Source organism: Phacochoerus africanus, chromosome 2 (assembly GCF_016906955.1).
Source record: "Phacochoerus africanus isolate WHEZ1 chromosome 2, ROS_Pafr_v1, whole genome shotgun sequence".
Classification (NCBI taxonomy): Eukaryota; Metazoa; Chordata; class Mammalia; order Artiodactyla; family Suidae; genus Phacochoerus; species Phacochoerus africanus.
Window position 1 is genome coordinate 52,921,292 of NC_062545.1, and position 24,482 is coordinate 52,945,773.

The 24,482-nt window shown below is 47.9% G+C and overlaps 2 protein-coding genes across 2 annotated transcripts; one reads left to right on the forward strand and one right to left on the reverse strand.

Annotated features, from left to right (window-relative positions):
- Positions 1–4,234: 4,234 nt before the first annotated feature.
- DPPA5 (developmental pluripotency associated 5) lies at positions 4,235–5,366 on the reverse strand. The gene is made up of 3 exons (XM_047769345.1): positions 5,187–5,366; positions 4,921–5,100; positions 4,235–4,468 (listed from the first exon to the last, which is right to left on the reverse strand). The coding sequence occupies exons 1-3, from the start codon at positions 5,299–5,301 to the stop codon at positions 4,410–4,412; spliced, it is 354 nt and encodes a 117-aa protein (XP_047625301.1). The 5' UTR covers positions 5,302–5,366; the 3' UTR covers positions 4,235–4,409.
- Positions 5,367–14,768: 9,402 nt separating this feature from the next.
- On the forward strand, positions 14,769–17,437 carry KHDC3L (KH domain containing 3 like, subcortical maternal complex member). Its single transcript, XM_047769137.1, has 3 exons — positions 14,769–15,047; positions 15,205–15,408; positions 15,640–17,437. The coding sequence occupies exons 1-3, from the start codon at positions 14,879–14,881 to the stop codon at positions 17,229–17,231; spliced, it is 1,965 nt and encodes a 654-aa protein (XP_047625093.1). The 5' UTR covers positions 14,769–14,878; the 3' UTR covers positions 17,232–17,437.
- The last annotated feature ends 7,045 nt before the right edge of the window (positions 17,438–24,482 follow it).

Sequence of the window (24,482 nt, forward strand, 5' to 3'; positions counted from 1 at the left end):
CGCTACTTCCAGTCCCTGAGGTCTCTGCCTGGCTGTCCCTTCTGCCTGGCCAGGCTGACCATGGCCAGTCATTCAGCTGTCACCCTGGAGTGACTTCCTGGGGGAAACTTACCTGACCCTCTGCCCACTCTCCATTGCAGTTTCCCAAGCACCCTCAACTGCTCCAACACTTAGCACCATAGTAATTTCACAGAGGCTTAGATCCACATGACTCTCCATCTAGGCTGGAAGTTCCTGAAGGGCCAGGCCCACCTGTCTGGTGTAGGTCGCAGATGCAGCTCGGATCCTGCATTGCTGTGGCTCTGGCGTAGGCTGGCAGCTACCGCTCCGATTCGACCCCTAGCCTAGAACCTCCATATGCCACGGGAGTGGCCCAAGAAATGGCAAAAAGACAAAAAAAAAAAAAAAAAGGCAATCACCCAGGGACAAACATTTTTTCAAATCTTCAGGCCATTAATTCCAAAACTTTTCTATGAATCTTCTCAAAGTTTCGTGTGTGTGTGTGTGTGTTTTAAGAACTAAAAAAATCTTCAATTCGGGGCACACATGGAATTTATGGCATAGTCTTAAATTTCCAAGTTTGTTCCTTTGATACAAACTAACTTAAAGCTGTTTTCTACATTTAGAAGTGCTTCCCTCAGGACAGAATTTCTAGACTTGCAGGCAAGAGCAGTTTTTCTGCTTCCTCCACACTGTAGATTAGGGTTCATAGCTCCCCAGTTTACATGCCCACACACAGTCATTCACTGCCAACTGATTCTTTTTTTTTTTTTTTTTTTTTTGGCAACACTCATGGCATGTGGAAGTTCTCCAGCTAGGGATCAAATCCAAGCCATAGCAGTGACATCAGGTCCTTAACCCACTGAGCCACCAGGGAAATCTGCCAGCTGATTCTTTAAAAGGTGCATTAGCTGAGGGTAATTTGGGTGCCACAACTGCTGGCCCATAAAAGAGACTCAAGCAAGAAGTAGTGAAGACAGAGGGAGGCTGTTCACTTAAATTTTTTTTTTTTTAAAGTTTGCCAGTTGCCTCTGGGTGAAATTGCAGGAAATTGTTGCAACTGTCAACAGGTTTCCAGAAATATCCTGCCCAATGCTATTCCATTCAAAATGTGCCCAAGGCCACAGGGAACCACTTTGAGGTGACCAGGATTCAAAGGTAGCCTCTTCCCTGGAAACTGAGATGCCCCCAGCCCCCAGCCCACCTGATCCCAGCATGAGCCCCTCTCTGATCTGTAGAGTCTTGGGCCCTGGTATAGCCTCTGATGCTAACACCCCATAATTATCCCAGGAGAGGCCATCAACTCATCTTGCCTGGGAGGAACATATCTGCAACGCAGATCAACATTTGTAGATAATCTTGGCCTCTTTCCACAGGGAGCTGAGCCAAGTGTCCCTCTTGACACCCCAATCAGGAAGAAATTCATTTATCTGTGTCTAGTTCTTCAAAATCAGGGGTGCAATGGTTTTAACAATCATCATTTCTTGGGGATGGAAGAAAGGTGAAACTGATTTTTTTCCTCTAAAATCTTGTGCAGGAGTCCCTGTTGTGGCTCAGTGGGTTAAGAACCCCACTGGTATCCATGAGGATATGGGTTTGATCCCTGGCCTCACTCAGTGGGTAAGGCTCCCGTGTTGCTGCAAGCTGCAAAGTAGGTTGTAGATGATGTGGCTCAGATCTGGCACTGCTGTAGTATAGGCAGGCAGCTGCGGCTCTGATTTGACCCCTAGCCTGGGAACTTCCATATGCGGTGAGTGCAGCCCTAAAGGAAAAATTAAAATAAAATCTTGAGCAGGAGTGGAGCCAAGTGGTCCAGACCCTCCAGGTTAGAGTGCTGGTGCCACTGTCAAGGTTGGAGTGAAGGGTGTCCAATGCCGATGGGGTATACGCCTGATCTCTTCCTTTCTCCTCAAATGGACCTCAACAGGGAGTTCTCCTGTGCCACAGTGGGTTAAGGATCTGGCATTGTCACTGCAGAGGCTTGGGCTGCTGCTGTGGCAAGGGTTTGGTCCCTGGCCCGGGAATTTCCACATTTCGTGGGTGCAGCAAACAAAACAAAACCTAATAAATTTCAACAGTGTGCCAAAGTAAACCTCTGTCGTCCTAGTCACCCAAAGTCTATATGGCATCAAAACACCCCAGAAAACAGCATAAAGGACTTCCATGGCTTTCCTCACTGAGGCTTCTCTTGGAAGCTTAGAGGAGAAGGCTTAGAGGAGAGTCCCTCATGCATAAGCCTGGGAGAGGAGCAATCCAGCTCCAGTCCTGCAGCCTGTCCTTCATGCATTCAAGAAGTCGTTATTGAATGGCTAGTGTGTCAGACATTGTTCTAAGACTTGAGACAGTCTTAGGACACAGTCTTATTTTCATCCTCACTACAACCCATGAGATAGATATTATCTTATTAAGATGGGGACCGAAGCACAAGGCTAACCTGCTCATGGTTCCATCACTAATGAGGCAGAGCCAAGATCCAAACCCAAGCAGCCTCCCTGGTGTCCATGTCTTAGAAAAATGTCCTTCATATTCAATACTATATATTGCCTCTTCGGGGGAAAAAAAAAAAAAATCCCAAACTAGTTTACGTTCTAGTGGGGCCGACAAGGAAAATGAACAGCTAACATTGTCAGTCAGGTTTATAAATGCCATGAACAAAACTAAGTCAAACTGAGACTGTAGGGAAAGAGAGGACCCTGCTAGAGGTGAACTCTAGACCACGGAAGAGAAAGGAGCAGAATCATTTGAAAATGTGAGAAGCATTCTAAGCAGAGGAGAAAAAATAAAAGCCCTGAAGTAGTAACAAGAGGTGTGAGGGGAGAGTTCCTGGCGGCATAGCCAGTTAAGGATCTGGGATTGTCACTGCTTGGCCGTGGCACTAGTTCAATCCCTGGCCAGGGAACTTCCACATGCAAAGGGTATAGCAAAAAAAAAAGAAAATGGTTTTTGAAAGGCAGCAAAATGATAATGAGTTGGAGCAGAGATGAAGGCAGGGATCAGATCACACAGGACCTTAGAGGTCAGGGTGACAAGTTGGGTTAAATTGGAGAATCTTGGAGTTCTTTTTGAAGGAGGAACATATGATTAACATTTTAAAAATTAAGTCTGGCTGAAGAGCAGACTGTGAGATAACTAAACGAGAAACTACTGAGGCCTGTTAGGGGTCTCTTTCAGTAGTTTTGGCAAAGGAGGTTGGGACGGAGGGAGGTGGGGGTGGGGGAGGGTGGCTGAACTAGAGACAGGTGTGGGAAGGGAAGGCCTCAGCTTGAAAGTCTAATTGACTGGGCTTGCTCATGGAGCCCTTGCGGGTGTGAGGCATCAAGGGTAGCTCCTTGTTTTTGACCTGAACTACTGAGCCAAAATGGTGGTGCCACCCCTTTACTGAGTGAGGAGGAAAGCAGTTGTCTGATGGACATGTCACACGTCACTTGCAAAAAATAGCATTGTTAGTTTTTCCTCTCCCATTCTTGGTCAGTCATCCAAAAAATTGTCAACACTTGTTACTATGTGTGATGCTGAATTTTTGCTTTTTTTTTTTTTTTTTTTTTTTAAGGGCTGCACTGCAGCATATGGAAGTTCCTAGGCTAGGGATCCAACCAGAGCTGTAGCTGCTGGCCTACACCACAGCACCACAGGGTCAAGCTGAATCTGGAACCTACACCACAGCTCATGGAAACGCCCGGATCCTTAACCCACTGAGCAAGGCCAGGGATCGAACATGCATCCTCATGGATACTAGTCATTCATTTCTTCTGAGCCATGACAGGAACTCCTGAAATTTTCTTCAAACTCAATCGAAATAACATTTTGCAGCAGACTGAATGTAGATAAAAACCCAGCTGGTAGCCTTCTATGGAGTTTACAAGGATTGTGAAATTGTCAGTACCGGAATATCACGTTTCTCCTAGACTGATTTTTTTTGGTCAAAACCTGCATCTCAGAACTCAACTGTTACAGAGCTCCCACTGTGGCTCAGCAGTAACATACCTGACGACTAGCATCCATGAGGATGCGGGTTTGATCCGTGTCCCCGCTCAGTGGATTAAGGATCTGGGGCTGCCACAGGCGTGGCTCCGATCTGGAGTAGGCAGGCTGCTCCTAGACTTTTTTTTTGGTACCCTAGCCAAGTGTGCTCCTGGACCACTTTCTAGCCTTGGGCGTTTCAATTAGGGTTCTGCTCAAGGGCCACCTCAGCTGTGATGTTATCTCCAATACCTCAACAACACATCAAGACACATCAAGAAACCATTTAAAATTTTATTCTTTAATTAGCAACCTTGGGTGGGGGAGTCACATCAGGAGGCAGAAACTGGAAAGTAGCTGTTGTTTTTGCTTGTTAGGCTGGAGCAGACCCACTCCAGCGCTGGCCACAGCCTACTCTCTACATCCTGGTCCAGGTTTTTTTGGTTGCTTCACTTCATCGGAGGACATAGCTCAAGTGAATTCATGGCTTCCTCAAGTCTGAGCATCCCTGCGCCAGAAAGCAATAGCAGGTGTGTGGGAGGGGAGACATTAAGAGAACAGTACCTTGCCTCTTCAGGGTTCATTTCTGCGACGTCCTAGCTGGGCGTTCTGTAACTGAGATTCTCCGTAACCTCAGAACAGGCCAACTGGGCACATTCCAACATTGGTGTGGGTGGGTGGGTATGTGTCTCAAGAACTGAGCTGAGATCTCAGACAACCCTCCCCTAAGAGAGCAGCCCTGGGGGACCTCTCAGTCTTACTCTAGGGTCCCCAGACCAACAGACGGCACTACTGCAGGAGTCAGGCACAGTCCGGACAGCGAGGCCTCCCTGTGCTGGCGAAGTGCTGGTGGTGGTTGCCCAGAGGGATGGTTAGGGAGCAGTGAGGAGGGCTGGGGGAGAGGATGTGAAGCCGCCTTTACAGATAGGTTCCAGAACACCTCATCACGAGGCTTCTCACCTCGTTCCTGACGCTGGCGGTGCCACTCTGCCATGGACTGGAGCATCCACTTGGTCCGGAACTTGTACAAGTAAGGACCGTAAACCATGACTTCGGTGAGGTCCGAAGATTCCAGAGCCTTCATCTCGAGCATAACTTTGCTCACCTTCTCGACATACGGGATTCGAGATCCCTCGGGGCCTGTGTGAGTAAAAAGATGAGCGCTCCGGCCCAGGAGGCCCAGACGCCCCGGCTGGGGCACCCAGGTCACGACTGGGCTCGCTTACCAAATAAGGCTTCCAGCAGCCGCGTCTGGACCTGGAACACCTCGGGCTCTGTGAAGTCTTCGGGAGCTCCTACCCAAGACAGGATGTCATTCGGCTTCGGTGGCAGCTTCCCCATCTTAAGCGCGTCTATACCAACCTGACCCCGACCTAGGTTCGGCCTGACACTGATTACCCGACTGCCCCGCGCTGAAAGTTAAGCATTTGAAAGGGCCCGCTCCGCCCCGCCCCGGCCCCACCCCACCCCGCCCAGCCCCTCCAGGCCCGCCCCACCCCACCCCCGCTCCCACCCCCTACCCCTACCGGGCCGCCCAATCCTGGAGTTGCAATGCTGCTGCGCTCGCCCCAGCCCCTTCCCACCTTGGTTTGGGGTGGGGTCTCCAACGCATCTCACTCTCCTGAGCTCAGGCGGGCCCAGCTACCTCAGAGTCTACAAGAGTTTCCACCTGCTTTGACTCCTTTCTTTTTTTCTTTGGCCTGTGGAAGTTCCCAGGCTGGGGATCAAACCTTCGCTACAGCAGCGACCCAAGCCGCTGAAGTGCCAGTGCCAGATGTTTAGCTCACTCTGTGGGCTCTCCCACAGAAGAACTCACTTGACCCCTTTCTTCTGCACAGAATCCCTTGGCCTTGGGAGTGCGTGGGGAGAGGGCACTGCCGACTCTTACCCTAGGGATAAGTCTACTCTTATACTCAATCCCCAAAAACAGGAGTACCGGTTTGGGGGTGCGAGGACCACCCAGCTGCCAAATTGTGTCTCTGCCTCCCATGTTCCAAAAGATGGTCTGTTTTCCTTCGTCCTAAGGGGGCTGAACACCTGGGACTGCACTGCACAGGAGACCCCAGTAACTTCCCGGGCCTGAGGAATAATTCCTGCTGTTTAACGAAGATGCAAACAAGATTTGGATCTTCATTCTCTTCAAGGATGGTGACAGGTCCTCTCAAGTCCTCCCACAGTTCGCTTTCCTTGAAGCCTCTGACTCTAGAATTTTTAATCTACCTGGATTTCAAAGCTCATGTGATGTGCCCTGCCTGCCCACTCTGGATCTTGTGGTCCAGGCTTCTGGCTCTAAAAAAACTTGTTTTATTTAAAAAACACATTGGTTTAAGCAGAGCACTAGACCCGCCCTATGGGAGTGTGATTTCAATGTTTTCTGGCTTCATAGATGGCCACTCAAGATCATGTTCTGGTAACATCTGATGTCCCCTCAGCTGGCTTTCACGGCCACTTATTAGGGAAGACCTCTTCACATTCAGTCAAAACCAGTGGGTTCTACTGCCACCACCAGTGTAATCAATGCAGGTAATAATCAATGGCTAAACTATCAAATGAAAATTTATTAACTGTATTTCAAAAGTTCTGGAAGCCCTAGACCATAGATCATTAATCACAAAGAAGAAAACATTCCTTTATAATAGAGACTTGGAGGAGGGATGCCACCTTAACCAAAGACCAAAATTAGCATCACCAATAATGGGACACAGGGACTACAGGTTTGTCAATGCCATGAAAGCAAAAAAGCAGATGATTATCTTGATAAACAGACAACCAAATCTTATATATGATTCAAATCCTGAATCAAAGACAGAAAAAGAACATTTCAGGACAGTGGAGCAAATTTGTAACATGGGGTATATTATAAAATAGAATTTGATTATACTATAATATACAACTTCTACAGGGTGGGTTTTTTTTTAACATGTGAAAAGTTTTGTTCTGACAAGAAACATATTAAATAATATATGAAGTGTTGATGTCAACAATTTACTTACAAATAGTTCAGCACACCCCCAAAATGAAACCCTAACATTTGCTCCTTACACACACACACAGTCAATGTGACAAATGTCAACATTTGGTTCTCAGTGAAGGACATACAGAATTCTTCCTACTTTTCTGCAGGTCTGAATTTTAATGAAAGGGAGATGAGGTTCTAGTGTGCCTGTGTCTGGTAGCAAGTAAAAAGTAACTCTTCTGAGGAGAAAAAAGTATAAACCTTCCCTTCCTGAAGACTTCCTTATCAGGCTTTCTAAATCATCCCCCCCCAGGCACCCCCCATTTCTTCAGCTGGAAGTTCAATATGGTTATCTGATGAAGCAGAGGGACACAGGACTTTTGTCCAACTGGAGTATTAGAAGCCTGCACAACTATACAAACTTGTTTTAGACTTGTTAAACTACAAACTTATAGAATGAATGGAACTTGAATTTCTGTCTCAGAAAGTGTGACTATCAAACAAATTTGAATAGTAATAACTAATGTCCTTTCTAAAGAGTTTGTGTGCAATGAGGTGTGTCACACCAGCGGTTTGCAAGCACCCATTTCCCCCCCTCCTATCAAGTAGTCAGTTGTTTGCTTTGCTGCTGCAGTGACCCTGGCATGTATCTCATTTATACGTTTTGAACCTAGACTTGCAGATTCAAATTTCTGGTTGGAGACTTACTGTGATTTACTAAGGGGGGTTAGAATACCCTCCTCTCTGACCCCTCCTCAAAAAGGTACCACCAACTCCTTCCTGCCTGGGGGACACCTATCTCAATTTTGTGATCTCCCAGGAAGCAGTTGTTTATGTGTCTCCAGGCCAACAAGCCTGACCCCGTGAGTACACATGAGATGAAACCACTTAAAATCCATTGAGAGTGGATTCACTCTCAATCCAAAGTGTTACTTGCCAGCAGCTTTTCATTTTAAACAGGTGGGAGCCCCATGCAGAAGCCCTAGTTCAATCACACCGACAGATGGAATGTTCCCTCTCTCCCAATCTGAGTGCACAGACTGAGTACATAGGTGAGGTGAGCTGTTGGCAGGAAGCTCACAGGTGTCCTCCACCATGGGCCTCAGAGGCCACGGAGGTAATTGCCACATGTGCTGAACCAGAGGGCTCTTCCTCTGGGCTTTCTGGAAACTCAGGGGGTGTCCTAGCCAGCTACACCTGGACTGGATCTGAAGGCTTCCAGCCACCCACCCCAAAGGAGTGGCAGTGTGAGCCCTAGGAGCCCCTGACTGGGCCCTGTCCCCAATGGATCATGCCTTGCAGCTCAACCACACACGGCCGGCCTTTTACCTGAACCACCACCCCAGAACTGCACAGGGACCAAACAGAGAAGGCCACAGAATCCTGGGGACCCTGCTGCAGGAGGCAACACCCACTCCACCCCTCAGCTTTCTGAGGAAAAGGCCCCCAGAGGGCAGGCATCTCTTTGGCAGGGAACCTCTGCCCAGCCCTGGGCACAGGAGTCTCCAAGAAATAGTTCCCCACCCCTGGCAATCACCGCAGCCAGGGTCCCCGAGATGAGCGCATCTTCCCCCTCGCACTGCCCCCACTGCCAGGACTCTAGCCCATCAACTTGTCCTTTCCAAGGCTTGCGAGGGGGAAGCCGGCACAACCCCTACGAACTTGGCGCTTGTGGCTAGAAACCCAGCGACAGTACAAGAGCGGACCCTGCCTCTCCAGTCTCTGGATGCAACCAGCACGCTAGTGATTCGCCCCAGGGCCGGCATCTGCTCACTGGAATCCAACACCAGGCTTGCACAAGCCTCCATCACCCGGCCCCGCTGAAGTGAGGAAGGGGGGACCCGGGAGGCTGCCTCAGGACGTGCTTCTAGGCCCTGGCGCCTCAGCTCCTTAGGACAAGGTCCAGCCGTCGCCCAGCCGAGACTGTCCCGCCCGCAAGGATGGGAGAAGCCCGGCGCGCCGCCAGCCCTCACTCGGGAAGCGGCCGTCGCCGAGAGGGGCCAGAACCTTCAGACACTCAGCTCGCGCCCCTCCACGGGCGCCGCCGAGGTTGATGATCTCGGCATCACCCAGAGGATCTGCCACTGTTGAGTTCAGGTGTACTTCGTTCACCTTCCAGAAGAGCCGAGAGAGAGCAGGCGGGGAGCCAAGAGCAAAGGGCCGCTGGACCGGAGGGTTCGGCAGTGGGGAATAGAGCCCGCAAAGCCTGGCCCTAAGCACCAGGGAGAGCCCAGAAAGGGCGGCCACCCGGGGAAAGACCCCTGGCTGACTCTCTCACCTAAGATGGGCTCCAGTAGCGACACCCCACGTGCGTCCCCAAAGACCTCCGAGAGCGCTAGGACTGCAGCCACCACCTTCGCCAGAAGGACTTCCTCCGCACTGGGGGCCTGGGACGCCACCCACGTCCATTTCTAAGCCCGCTTCCATTTCAACTTCTTCCAGCTAGGCTGAGGCCACTTCCAGGCAGCGGTCGGAGAAAGGAGGCGCTCTTTCCACTCGGCTCTGGAAAAACCAGGTGAAACTGCACAACTCAAATTTGTACTTGAATTCAGGGGCTGGGGCTCAAAGACCCACTGGTTTTTTGTTTTTGTTTTAATTACAATCACACACCTGGTCTCAGGACTTACTAAAGTTCAGGTTCTTTAGGTCTCAGAGCAGAGGGAATTTGGCAAGAGGCAAAGTGATAGGTAAGAAGTAGATTTATTGAGCGAGACACAGTGTGGGCCATCTCAGAAGGCAAGGGGCCTCAAAATATAGGGCGGTAAGTGCTTATGGGCTTTGTAATTTCATAGACTAATGAGTAGGAGGATTATTCCAACTATTTGAGGGGAAGGGATGGAGATTTCCAGGAATTGGGCCACTGCCCATTTTTTGGCCTTTAATAGTTGACTTGGGGACCACCATGTTGCTTGTGGGCTGTCATTTAGCTAATATATTACAATGAGAGCATAATGAGGCTCAAAGTCCACTAGAAGTCAAACTTTTTGTAGGGTTTTTTTTGGCCGCAACCCACACCAGATGTAATTTCATGCAAGTGTCTTCAGCCACTCAAGTAAACTGATTTTATTTAGATATGAGAATAAAATGTCTGAAACTATGTTGCCTTTATTCACTTAATTTCCATCAAGTAAATTAAAGCAACTGGCTATAAACATGGTACATCTAAATATTTTCTAACAACCCCTTAGAGATAATCCATTAACACCTGAAAGTGAGTACAGTGAGAACTTTCAAATAGAATAGATTGAATTCTACCAATTGTCGACTGAAAAAAAAAAAAAGCACAACGTGAGAGTTGTGAGTTGAGTTTTCTTTGGGGCAAAATGAGGACTACAGCCTGGGAGGCAATATTTCAGAATTGCTCTGAGAAACCACTTCAAAGAGGTAGGGACAGGAGGAGGTCAGTTATAGATGTGATTTGAGGGGGTATGTGCAATCAAGCACGTATTTTGCAGAAAGTTGCTGCAAGTCATGAGGAGCAGACGTCATCAAGAAGGATTTTAATGCTTTTTTAGATATGAAGAGATGCAAAAACTGGGCTCATAAAATTTTCTCCTGAAAATATCTCTCTGAAGTCCTGTCCTGCCAGTTTCCCTGGAGCATAGAGTGCCTCACTCGTGATCTCCACTTTGAACTCCTTTCAGGGGGTATTGAGGGTCAGCAGCTGTAGTAGCTCATGATTTAATCCTTGTTGAGGCAAATGGCAAGTGTCAATCTCCAATTAGCACAATTTATCTTATAAAAGGTTGTGTTTTGTTTTGTTTTTGCCTCACCTGTGGCATGCAGAAGTTCCTGGGCCAGGGATCAAACCTAAGCTGCAGCAGTGACAACACTGGATCCTTAACACCAGGAAACTCCCTTATTTACAAAGATTTTAAGTTGCTTCTGTTATGCTCTATCTATGATATTCAATCCAAATTTACTATCGGATTTTGTTGGATTCCATTTATATCCTTTTTTAAATCAGAATAAACCTTCAGGCTTATTAACCATATTTGGAATGTTTCCTCTATAGATAAAAACTCACAAAGAGTCACTTGGAGATCTTGTTAAAATTAAGGATCAGTGGGTCTGGGACAAGCCTAAGTCTCTTCATTTTTAAGTTTCTCAGGTAATGCTAATGGTGCTAGCTAATGGGTTACATTTTGAGTAGCAAGGTTATAGACACCTCAACTATCTATCTAAGACCATATCTAGAAGATAAAAACCAGTAGATAGAAAAGTGTGAGGAAATTAGCAAGGTTTTTTTTGTGTGCACCCTCCGAAGCTCTGTATAACAGCATGTGCTGGGCTCCATCCCTTTTCAATGTGCGGGAATCCTTTTAAAAGCCTGCCTAACTGCCCATGAGATATGACACCATCGAACTCCTAGAAGAGAACATAGGCAAAACATTCTCTGACATAAATCATACCAATGTTTTCTTTGGTCAGTCTCCCATGGTAATAGAAATAAAAACAAAAATAAATGGGACCTAATCAAACTTACAAGCTTTTGCACAGCAAAGGAAGCAGTTAAAAAAAAAAAATACAACCTATGGAGTGGGAGAAAATAGTTGCAAATAATGCAACTGACAAGGGCTTTATCTCCAAAATTTACAAACATCTCATACAACTCGACAAAAAAAAAAAAAAAAGTCAAAACATTGGCAGAAGACCTAAATAGACATTTCTCCAAAAAGACATATGGATGGCCAGTAGGCACATGAAAAAATACTCAGCACCACTAATTACTAGAGAAATGAAAATCAAAACTACAATGAAATACCACCTCACTCCAATCAGAATGGCCATCATTAATAAGTCTACAGCGAGTTCCCAGTGAGTTAAGAATCCAGACTAGTATCCATGCAGATGTGGATTTGATCCCTAGCCTCGCTCAGTGGGTTATGGATCCAGATCCGGTGTTACCCTGAGCTGTGGTGTAAGTCGCTGATGCAGCTTGGATCTGGCATTGCTCTGGCTGTGGTGTAGGCTGGCAGCTGCAGCTCTGATTCTACCCCTAGCCTGGGAACTTCCATATGCCACAGATGCGGCCCTAAAAAAAATAAAGTCTGCAAATAACAAATGCTGGAGAGGGTATAGGGAAAAGGGAACCCTCCTACACTGTTGATGAATGTAAATTGGTAAAACCACTGTGGAAAACAATATGAAGGTTTCTCAAAAAACTAAATATAAAACTACCATATGATCCAGCAATCCCACACCTGGGCATATATCTGGACAAAACTTTCATTCAAAATATATGTGCACCCCTATAGCAGCACTATTCACAATAACCAAGATATGGAAGCAACCTAAATGTTGGATGGACGACAGATGAATGGATTAAGGTGTGGGACATATATACAATAGAATACTATTCGGCCATTTAAAAAAATGAAATAATGCCATTTGTAGCAACATGGATGCAACTAGAGATTCTCATATGAAGTGAAGTAAGCCAGAAAGAGAAAGACAAATACCATATGATATCACTTATATGTGGAATCTAAAAGATGACAGCAAATGAACCTATCTACAGACAGGTTAGAGAAACAGATAGACATAGAGAACAGACTTGTGGCTGCCAAGGGGAAGTGGGGAGGGAGCGGGATGGACAGGGAGCTCCAGATTGGTAGATGCAAACTACTACGTTTAGAATATAAAGGACAAGAAACTGTATCCAGTCGCTTGTGGTAGACCATGATGGGAGATAATATGAAAAAGGTAATAAATATAAATATATGTATATATGTATACATGTGTGTGTGTGTATATATATGACTGGGTTACTTTTCTGTACAGCAGAAGTTGGCACAACACTACACCAACTATAATTTTTAAAAAAAGTCCCTGTGCTTAGTGTCTAGTGGTAGAAGTGTTGGTGATAGGGGAAACAGACAGGTAAGTGAGATTGAGCAAAACACATAGTTGGTTAGATAAGGGTGTAACTTGGAAAAAATGAACACAAGGAAGGAGGATGAAGTTGTGATTTCAAATCCAGAGCCCCTAGGTCTCCCTGAGAATCAGATACTATGTTACAGAGACAGTCTTAGGGGTCTGGGCACCAGAAGGGGAGTGAGCTACATGCTCCTGAAGGAAAAGGGAACAGTTCAAATTCCCTAAAGCTGGAGCATGGGCACTGTTTAAGGAAGAGCAGAGAGCGACTGGGGCTAGAAAGAAGAGGGGAGGAGGAGTTCCCGTCATGGCGCAGTGGTTAATGAATCCAACTAGGAACCATGAGGTTGCGGGTTCGGTCCCTGCCCTTGCTCAGTGGGTTAACGATTCGGCGTTGCCGTGAGCTGTGGTGTAGGTTGCAGACGCGGCTTGAATCCCGAGTTGCTGTGGCTCTGGCGTAGGCCGAATGGACCCCTAGCCTGGGAACCTCCATATGCCGCGGGAGCGGCCCAAGAAACAGCAAAAAGACAAAAAAAAAAAAAAGGGGAGGAAACAGAGGAGATGTGGGACCCATCAAAGGGAGGTCCCATGGTAAAACTTTGCGCACACAGGCTGACAATAACATGCATAGAGCTTCAAGTATCCTCTTAGGCCAACTAAGGAACAAAAATATCATCCTATATCACTTTGATATAAGAAATAGACTTCACATGAGAAATTTTCAAGAGGATGCTTCTTGAATTGGATTCTTTTTGGTGGCCCTGATGGAACTTCACATTTCAATTTATAGTTGCTACGTTAGTGATTCCATAACCTCCAAAGACAGTTATGGAGCCCAGATTCCTGGGTTTCAATTATAGGCTTCCCTAATTGTACTGCCTACCCATGGAAGTTCGTAACTCCATTCAATGATCTTTTTTTGTTTTAATGGCTGAACCCTGTGGCATCTGGAGGTGCCCAGACTGAATCCCAGCTGCAGCTGCAAACACAGCTGGCTGCCACAGCTGTGGCAACGCTGGATTCTTTAACCCACTGCCAGCTCAGGGCTTCCAACTGGCCTCTCCACAGCCACTGGATCCCCACTGCAGTCACATTCTTAACCCACTGCTCCATAGAAAGGTACTCCCTCCCATGATCTTTTGAATGGATTTTGTCCTTCTTTGGCTCTTAATTCATATTCTGCTTAGCCCTCAAGACTTTCCATCCTGCCAGACACCTGCAAATTTCTCATGCACTTCTTTGGCCTGCAGAACACCCGCAGAGCGTCTCTCTTGCCGCTGGGTGTGGGCGTGACATCCCGACTACTGATGGGAGAGCGATAGAGCTTCCTCTTCCTGAGCAGCAGTTAACAGATGATGCTTTAAGATAGATAGAAAAATCTCAAATTGGAGATATAATCTGTTGGTTTCAAGGGATTTTCCTCTGGTCTCCAAACCTCATAAATTATCTGCTCTTGGGTGTGCTCAGCCATCTCTAACAGGTAAAGGAAGAAGTAGCAAATGTGGTGGCATCTGGGGAGGGAGCTCAGGGGTCAGGAGAATGTGGGGTACTTTGGCCTTTGAACAGCTTTTTTACTCCTTGAGTTTTTGTCTTTCGATGTATTTAATTAGATTATCCATTAAAAAGTTATTCCAACCGCTCAGGAATGCTAAACTGGTCCCATTAGAATTGCCTGAAATGCACCCAGGACTCTGCAAATATCAATCCTTTCTCTGAAAGATACCGTTCTGATGTGGATCTTACCTACCTCTCCGGTGTGGCCTTACCTCCCTGAGTCCACAGTTCCGATTCCACACTTTCTCAGCGGTAGCCTCAACCCGTAGTTCTGCCTCTCTCCCTGCGCGCGGGGAAGCAATAGGATCCAGACGCAAGCGTCCAGAGAGAGAGCACCTGCGGGGTCTCGGGAAGGAGCCCCAGCTGCAGGGGTTTAAGAGGCCAGGCCTGGAGCCCAAGGGGAAGAGCGCGGGGAGGGGAGGAGCTTGCCAAAGCCACTGAAATAAGGCCCGGCGCACTGGCAGCAGCGGGTCTCAACCACGGCCCTGCGTTGGCAACGGAACCACAGCTCTCAGCGAGGCCCGCCGTAGCATGGCCACTCCCAAGAGCTTTCCGACGCTCGTTCAGCTGGAGCAGCGAGAAGGGACGCTATTCGAGGTGCTCGGGAACCTCACCAAACCGCCCTACTGGTTTCACTCAGAGTACCTGAAGAGTCCGAAGGCAGTTCACCTGGAGGCCTGGCTCGTGGAAGCGATCTTCGGTGAGTGGGCCCGAGAGGGGAGGCCGATGCTGCCACTTCCTGCAGTCTGGCCATGTCCAAGGGCAAGTTACTCCCGTGGCCCTGGCTCCAATCCAGTGTCCTCCGCTGCCTCCTTTCCCAAGTCCAGTTCCTCACGGCTTCTTTGCTTCCTGCGCAGGCCAGGGCGGAGAGCACATCCCGCACGTCGAGTGTGTGTCACAGACACTGCTTCACATTAGTCAGTGGGACCCGGATGGCGAAGCTGAGATCCTGATATTTGGACGGCCTTATTACCAGATGGATGTATCCAAGATGATCATGAACTTGGCCGAGTACCATCGCCAACTCCGGGCGCAAAATACCGAGCCGGAAACAATGAAAGGTATGATGAGCAGGCCGTGGGTTCCTCGGAAGAGATCCTGATGCTTCTTGGCTGTACGTGCGCATAGGTCTCATTCTCTTAGTTCGACTGGGTTAGAGGATTTCCTCCTTGCAGGAGATCTAGAAGATCAAATTGTCTTACTCTCAAATCCCTGACTCCTCCCCCTGCAGACCCTTTTGCGGAGAGTATGTGAGACACAGGTGCAGTCTCCTCACATTGCTCTTCTTCCAGGCTCCGAGAAGGCGCCTGCCCTGGAAACGGCGACCCAGCGGTCCCCCGACGAAGTCTGGGAGGCGGCGACCCAACGGTCCCCCAGTGCTGCCCGGGACGCCGGGACCCAGCGGTCCCCCGGTGCAGCCCGGGAGATGGCGACCCAGAGCCCACCCGGCGCTGCCCGGGAGGCGGCGACCCAGCGGTCCCCCGGTGCAGCCCGGGAGATGGCGACCCAGAGCCCACCCGGCGCTGCCCGGGAGGCGGCGGCCCAGCGGTCCCCCGGCGCTGCCCGGGAGGCGGCGACCCAGCGCTCCCCCGGCGCTGCCTGGGATGCCGGGACCCAGTGGTCCCCCGACGAAGTCTGGCAGGCAGCGACCCAGAGCCCCCCCGGCGCTGTCCGGGAGGCGGCGACCCAGCGGTCCCCCGGAGCAGCCCGGGAGGCGGCGACCCAGCGGTCCCCCGGCGCAGCCCGGGAGGCGGCGACCCAGCGGTCCCCCGGCGCAGCCCGGGAGGCGGCGACCCAGCGGTCGCCCGGCGCAGCCCGGGAGGCGGCGACCCAGCGGTCCCCCGGCGCTGCCCGGGAGGCGGCGACCCAGCGGTCCCCCGGCGCTGCCCGGGAGGCGGCGACCCAGCGGTCCCCCGGAGCAGCCCGGGAGGCGGCGACCCAGCGGTCCCCCGGCGCTGCCCGGGAGGCGGCGACCCAGCGGTCCCCCGGCGCTGCCCCGGGAGGCGGCGACCCAGCGGTCCCCCGGCGCTGCCCGGGAGGCGGCGACCCAGCGGTCCCCCGGAGCAGCCCGGGAGGCGGCGACCCAGCGGTCCCCCGGCGCTGCCCGGGAGGCGGCGACCCAGCGGTCCCCCGGCGCTGCCCGGGAGGCGGCGACCCAGCGGTCCCCCGGCGCAGCCCGGGAGGCGGCGACCCAGCGGTCCCCCGGCGCTGCCCGGGAGGCGGCGACCCAGCGGTCCCCCGGAGCATCCCGGGAGGCGGCGACCCAGCGGTCGCCCGGAGCAGCCCGGGAGGCGGCGACCCAGCGGTCGCCCGGCGCTGCCCGGGAGGCGGCGACCCAGCGGTCCCCGGAGCAGCCCGGGAGGCGGCGACCCAGCGGTCCCCCGGAGCAGCCCGGGAGGCGGCGACCCAGCGGTCGCCCGGCGCTGCCCGGGAGGCGGCGACCCAGCGGTCGCCCGGAGCAGCCCGGGAGGCGGCGACCCAGCGGTCCCCCGGCGCTGCCCGGGAGGCGGCGACCCAGCGCTCCCCCGGCGCAGCCCGGGAGGCGGCGACCCAGCGGTCCCCCGGCGCTGCCCGGGAGGCGGCGACCCAGCGGTCCCCCGGAGCAGCCCGGGAGGCGGCGACCCAGCGGTCCCCCGGAGCAGCCCGGGAGGCGGCGACCCAGCGGTCCCCCGGCGCTGCCCGGGAGGCGGCGACCCAGCGGTCTCCCGAAGCATCCCGGGAGGCGGCGACCCAGCGGTCGCCCGGCGCTGCCCGGGAGGCGGCGACCCAGCGGTCCCCCGGAGCAGCCCGGGAGGCGGCGACCCAGCGGTCCCCCGGCGCTGCCCGGGAGGCGGCGACCCAGCGCTCCCCCGAAGCTACCCAGGACCTGGTTACCAGGTTTTGAAGGCGTTTCAAGCCCTGGAGCAAGAGAGCCAGGAGAAGTCAAAGTGGAAGGAAGCCTCTGCCTGGAACCCTATTCTGTTAGGTCCCGCTTCTGCCGCAGAAGCTGAGAAAAGAATGGTGCGGGTTATTCTTGGTTTCCCCTCTCCCCATCACTCCCTGTTAAATGTTTGCAAACACCAATCTAAAGAATTCTAATAAAGAATTGAATTTCCCTAACGTTGGCTCATTGGTATGGAGAAGGGAAGTGAGATGCAAATTCCGCAAATCTGCTCTAGCCTGGCTGCTACCCTGAGGCAGGTGAGAGCTCTTGGATTTCCAGCCAGGCCCAAATCTTTCCCCAACACCCACACTGGCAGGTGCTTCCTTTGGGCTCCTGAACTACGCTTATCTGACTCTGCAAGGTGAGATACCTCTCAGGCCCTATCCGTCCTCGCTGGGAAACCTTAACAAGGCTGCGATGTTTCCACTCAAAGTGACATGGAATTTCAACGTGACATGGAATTTCAACGTGGGCCTCAGGGCTGGGCTTATCATGGTGCTGCGGGCAACTGATGGCAGTGGAAGGGAAAAAAGAGCCAGGACATCCCTACTGTCCTCTTCAAGTCTTGCCTGGCACACTGGTGCTTCAGTGATGTTTGAAGCCACAGAGACACAAGCACATAGAGACACAAGCAGTGTTAGCGACTCTTCTCTACTAATTAATAACCTGATGCACTGGTAGCCAGCCTCTTTATCCCTTCTAAAAATTGGAATATATTTGACATAGAACACTGTAAATTTAAGGTGTACAATATATTAATTTGGGTGGGGGGTTTGCTGCACCTGCAGTATGCAAAAGTTCCTGAGCCAGGGATTGGACATGAGCCACAGCAATGACATTACTGAATCCTTAATCACTAGGCCCTCACGGAACTCCTAAAACACGTTAATTTGATACATTCACATGTTGTACTGTGCTATTCTAGAGAGAATTAGCATCTCAGTTTGGCTTCTGGTTCCTGGCTGCTGGGGTATGTTACCCTAGCCAGAAGTAAACTGTTAACAGCTGGGTGCTAGGATTTAAAAAAATTAGCATGAACCAGTTAAGCATTATGAAATTTTTCATTTCAAAAATTCAAGAAAATTTTAAAAAGCAGGGAATGGTATGCCTATCATAGACCATTTGGTCACCACTAACGATCACCCCAATTTTAAATAAGCATTTAGTTCATAACAAGTGAAATAAAGAAACAAAGCAGAACTTACAAAGAGGCTATTAACTATTTTTAAAAGCAAGGAAAATCCTAGGGTGAGTGAACCTTAAACTTTTAAGACTCAAAACCAATGCAGACTCAAAGTTTCCATTGAGGATACATTAAAACTCAATAGTAGAATTAAAACTCAATTTTGATGCCACCCTGCCTCCCGCCAACTAGTGCCCACATGACCAGAACTTTACAAGAAAAATTACCGAGCAGCAGGTAGCAAGGCAATGGAACATTTAGGACTCTTAATGATTATCTGAAACTTAGAAAAAAATACACTTATATGTACACATATACACATATTGATGATTTTATGAAAGAAAATGTTAAGATACTGTAAACATCCTTTGTGTGGAGGTTGGAGCCAAGAAAAGAAATGAAGTTGGGAGTTCCCATCATGGTGCAGCAGAAACAAATCCGACTAGGAACCATGAGGTTGCAGGTTCTATTCCTGGCCTTGCTCAGTGGGTTAAGGGTCCAGTATTCCAGCATCTGGTGTTGCTGTGGCTGTGGTGTAGGTCGGCAGCTGGAGATCCAATTTGACCCCTAGCCTGGGAACCTCTGTATGCCATGGGTACAGCTCTGAAAAGACAAAAAAAAAAAAGTGAGATTGAACGTTAAATAAAAGCATTTATGTGTGAGGACACATAGGCAAAATTCTTTATGCCTATAAAGTGTTGATTTAAAAAAAAAACCTTACTAACTTACTCTCAATGCAGGACATGAACCAGTTTTCATCCAGATCAAAGTCCCCAGACCTTCCCCCTGCCCTCTCAAACTTACTGTCCTACAGAAAATCACTTTCAACAGTTTGACTTGTACTTTAAAATAATTGTATAGACTATTTTTTTTTCTTCTAGCAGCTTGATTTCCCTCAGGATGGGTACAGTTTGATTTAGCCCTTCCCTTACTGCTGGTTGATTGGTTCCCTTCCCAAATTACTCATTATGAACTGCTGCACTGATTTTCTCCTTGCATCATTGAGTTCATGTTGGAATATCTCCATAAGTGATCTTCCTAGAAGTGGAACTGCTGAGTTAAAGAATGAGTCCCTTTAAAAAACTTTTATATTGCCCTACAAAATAGCTATACCAATTATCTTCCTACTGCATGGTATGAAATCTATTTTTGCTATACTCACTGAAACTCAATATTACCAATCTATTTTAAATCTGTATGTATCATTTTCTCTTTTTTTCTATCTATTCCACTGTTTTAACTATGTAGCTTTACAGAATGTTTTAATAGCTGAGGGGGCTAGCCTACTTTCATTGTTCAATCTTTGGTCTTGGTCATTTATTTTCTAGATGAAGCAATTTATTAAAATGCATACAGAATTAGCTGAGGGAAAAATGTATACAGATGTCTTCCCCAAATACTGATTTTATTCTATTGAGGTATGCTGTAGAGCTTATTTTCTTCTTTAAATTGCATGTATATTACATATACACAAGAGTATATTTTAACAATTAAAACATGTGGTACACACACACAATATTTTATTGGCCCTAAGAATGAAATTCTGTTATTTGCAACGACATAGGCTGACTAGAGCCATCAGAGGAAAAGGTTCATCATTAATAGACTGTGAAAAAGTTTTGGAGTTCATCTGTAGAGCACATGTGATAGCCTATGTGAGGTCTTACTGCTGCTCCGCTTTAGTTAAGCCAGGTTGGCACTAAATCCCTCATCAGAATTTCTCAACTCCAGGAGTTCCCTGGTGGCATGGTGGGTTAAGGATCTGGCATTGTCACTGCTGTGGCTTGAGTTGCTGTGGGGTGAGGGTTCAGTCCTTGGTCTGGGAATTTCTGCATGCCTTGAGTATGGACAAAAATATTAAAAAAGTTATTTCTCACCTCCACACTTTAAATCAAAATAAGGCCCTTTAAAATATCACTAAGGGGGGGGGGGGGAATAAACCATGTGCCTCCGGATGTGATTCACTAAGACACAATATGATTTACCTAGCATTTTTGCCAAAAAATACGTAACCTAGATCTAACCATGAGGAAACATCAGAAAAAAAGCAGGATTTGTAAGCAAGTAAGAACACTGCAGACAGTTTGAGAACAGTGACTCTCACCTGCACATTTTGGGGGCAGGGTAAATGGATTGGCAGCAAATAATTTAGTGTGGACAGTCTTTGAGTGGGCTCACTAAACGTATCAAAGAATACAATTTCAGCTGTTTATGGGTTCTCTGGAAAATCTTAAGATATAGGAGTTCCCGTCGTGGCGCAGTGGTTAATGAATCTGACTAGGAACCATGAGGTTGCGGGGACTAGGAACCATGAGGTTTCGGGTTCGATGCCTGCCCTTGCTCAATGGGTTAAGAACTTGGCATTGCTGTGAGCTGTGGTGTAGGTCGCAGACAGGCCCGATCCCGAGTTGCTGTGGCTCTGGCATAGGCCAGCGACTACAGCTCCGATTGGACACCTAGCCTGGGAACCTCCATATGCCACGGGAGCGGCCCTAGAAAAGGCAAAAAGACAAAAAAAAAATCTTAAAAATATAGCCATGGAGTATATGTGACAGACCATCTGTTTTGTCTACCTGATACTTCAGTTTAGTTAATATCACATCTGCACTATTTACCTCATCAGAATTTTTCATTAGACACCTAAGAAAAACTTTATCTACAGCTTTCTGAAGCACATGTAACATCAGACTTTAAGAAGGACTCTCATCCTACAGCCTCAGCCCCTAAAAAAGTGGTTGTGACGATAATTAGAATTGCATTGAGTTCTGGGAAGAACTGACCACATCTATGCAACACTGGACTCTCATATCCAAGAACACAGTTCCTTCCTCTTTTCCTCCTTTTCACTAATCTAAAGCAGAAAGTAATGAGTTAAGACTTTTTTGTTGTTGTTGTTGTTGTTGTTGTTGCTGCTATTTCTTGGGCCGCTCCCGCGGCATATGGAGGTTCCCAGGCTAGGGGTTGAATCGGAGCTGTAGCCACCGGCCTACGCCAGAGCCACAGCAACGCGGGATCCGAGCCGCGTCTGCAACCTACACCACAGCTCACGGCAACGCTGGATCATTAACCCACTGAGCAAGGGCAGAGACCGAACCCGCAAACCTCATGGTTCCTAGTCGGATTCGTTAACCACTGCGCCACGACGGGAACTCCGAGTTAAGATTTTTATAATCCTAAGACAATACTAAGAAAATTACTTTAAAAATAGTAGTTAAAAAAATAGTAGTTAAAATAGCATATAAACATTTACCTAGAAATTCCCACTGTGGCAAAGTGGATTAAGGACCCAGCATTGTCTCTACAGAAACTCAAGAGTGATGCCCAGTCTGGCACAGTGGGTTAAGGATCTGGCATTCCTAAAGCTGTGCCATAGGTCACAGCTGTGGCTCAGATTCCATCCCTGGCCTGGGAACTTCCACATGAAGCAGGTGTGGCCAAAAAAAGAAGAAAAAAAAATTATCTGACACAAAACAATGAAGGAGGAAAAGAACAGAAAACATATGATAGGAAACAAAGCAAAATGGAAGACAAATCCAATCATATTGATAATTATATTAAATTAGAATGAGCTAAATCCCCCAATGAGAAAGTGGCATTACAACTACATAAAGAAGCCAAATGCAAAAGACTATTTTATAGTATTCTATTTCTTTTAAAGGTTCAGAAGAGGCAACTCTGTAGAGACAGAAAGTAGACCCATTGCTTGGGGCTAAAGGCAGTAGTGATAATTGACTACAAACAGACAAAAGGGAACTTTATGAAGAGATGGATATGTCCCAAAACTGGTGTGTGGTGATAATGGCACAACTCATAAATTTACTAAAAAAGAAAGTGAATTGTACACTCACAATTTTATATTATGTAACCAATTAAGTAATTACATTTTTAAAAATTGCAGTGCTACAGCACTATTACCTAAAGTTTCTAAAATAAAAAATGTTGACAAAGCTGTAGAGCAATTAAAATCTCATACACAGCTGAAAGGAATGTAAATTGGTTCAATCACCTTGGCAATTTGAACTTACACCCCAGAACCCAGGAATTCTAATCCTAGATATATACTCAATAGAAATGCATATCTGTATGCACCAAAAGTCATGTACAAGAATTTTCATAGTAGCGCATTATTGTAAGTCCAATTAGGAAATGACCAAAATGTACATCAACAGAACAGAAAATGAAGGCTTATTTATTCAGTGGAAACATAACTGCTGGCAACATTGATAAAACTTACATTGATTCTGTTTATATTTAAATCATAATAGTTATCCTTGGGGGGTATGCAAATGGGGGCTTCTGGGATGCTGGTCATGTCTTTTCTTCTCTTGACTGCTGGCTAAATGGATCTGTTCCTTTTGTATTGTTTCACAAATTTTTTTACACTGTATATGTACATCACTTTTATATGAATGGAATGTTATACATCCATAAAATGTTTACTAAAATTATGGAAAAATATTTGCAGTAATGGAAATCTACTTGAAGGGACCATATGAGCAGTGAGATTATTTGGAGTAATTACTTGGATTCTTTACAAATTAAGTATATTCCAATTCCTCTTAAAAACAAACATACATGATGAGAATGTGCCTAAATTCAGCTGTGGAGAAAAGGAAAATCACATGGGAAAGTATAGAGGCAAGATCCTAGAATAAATTTTTTTGGGGGACCGCACCCAGAGCATATGGAGGTTCCCAGCCTAGGGGTCTAATTGGAGCTTCAGCTGCCAGCCTACACCATAGCCATGGCAACTCTGGATTCAAGCCACATCTGTGACCTACACCATAGCTCACGGCAACGCCAGATCCTTAATCTACTGAGTGAAGCCGGGGATCGAATTCTCATCCTCATGGATACTAGTCGGATTCGTTTCTGCTGTGCCACAAAGGGAATTTCCTTTCCTCTAAATGTTGAGCAAGTCAAAAATGCTCAATGGTTTTGTAAAAATTGTACCAGGAAAAACCTGAAGGGATGTTTATGAAATTTCTCCTAAAGGACAAAAAGCAGGTGCTCCTGGGAGTTCCCATAGTGGCTCAGTGTTTAATGAATCCAATTAGGAACCAAGAGGTTGCAGGTTCAATCTCTGGCCTCGCTCAGTAGGTAAAGGATCCGGCGTTGCCGTGAGCTGTGGTGTAGGTCACAAACATGGCTTGGATCCTGTGTTGCTGTGACTGTGGCATAGGCTGGCAGCTGCAGCTCCGATCAGACCCCTAGCCTGGGAATCTCCATATGCCATGGGTGCGACCCTAGAAAAAGACCAAAAAAAAAAAAAAGCAGGTGCTCCTAAGCTTAAGTGTAAAAGGCAGGGATGAGGGAAAAATCACACAGAAAATAGTAACTGGTTTAACTACAGACAAATTTCATATGCAAAATATTTGAGAAACAAAGAAGTGGACAACATTAGTTATATGGAGTGTTATTTGTTACAAAAGTTTATGCAGATAATAAAAATCCTTATCTTTAGAGCTGAAAGAAATAATGAATAAAGAAAATGTAAAAAAGCATTTAACAAAATTGTGAAGCAAAGCGGAATAGTGTTCAATGCCACTTGTAATCAAATATTTGTCTATGTGTTTAAAATCCTTGTAAATGGCTAGAATCCATTGCTGCTAAGGGGTGAAGAATTTGCATGAGTTAAAGCAACTCCAGGATTGTGTCCGAAGCCACAGAGCTCGCAGCAATCTTTCCTCTAAGAATTCTGCTTCCCCAGCAGCAGGTGTTGGGGATGTTTTGCACAGATTGGTCACAGCATTGTAATGGGTAATGGAAAAAAACCAAAACATCTCATGCAGGAGTTCCCATCATGGCTCAGTGGTAACAATCCCAACTAGTATCCATGAGGATGCGGGTTCAATCCTCCACCTCGTTTAGTGAGTTAAGGATTCCGAGTCGCCATGAGCTGTGGTGTGGGTTGCAGACGCGGCTCAGATCTGGCATGACTGTGGTGTAGGTCGGCAGCTGTAGCTCCAATTCAACCCCTAGCCTGGGAGTTTCCATATGCAGCAGGTGAGACCCTAAAAAAGCAAAAA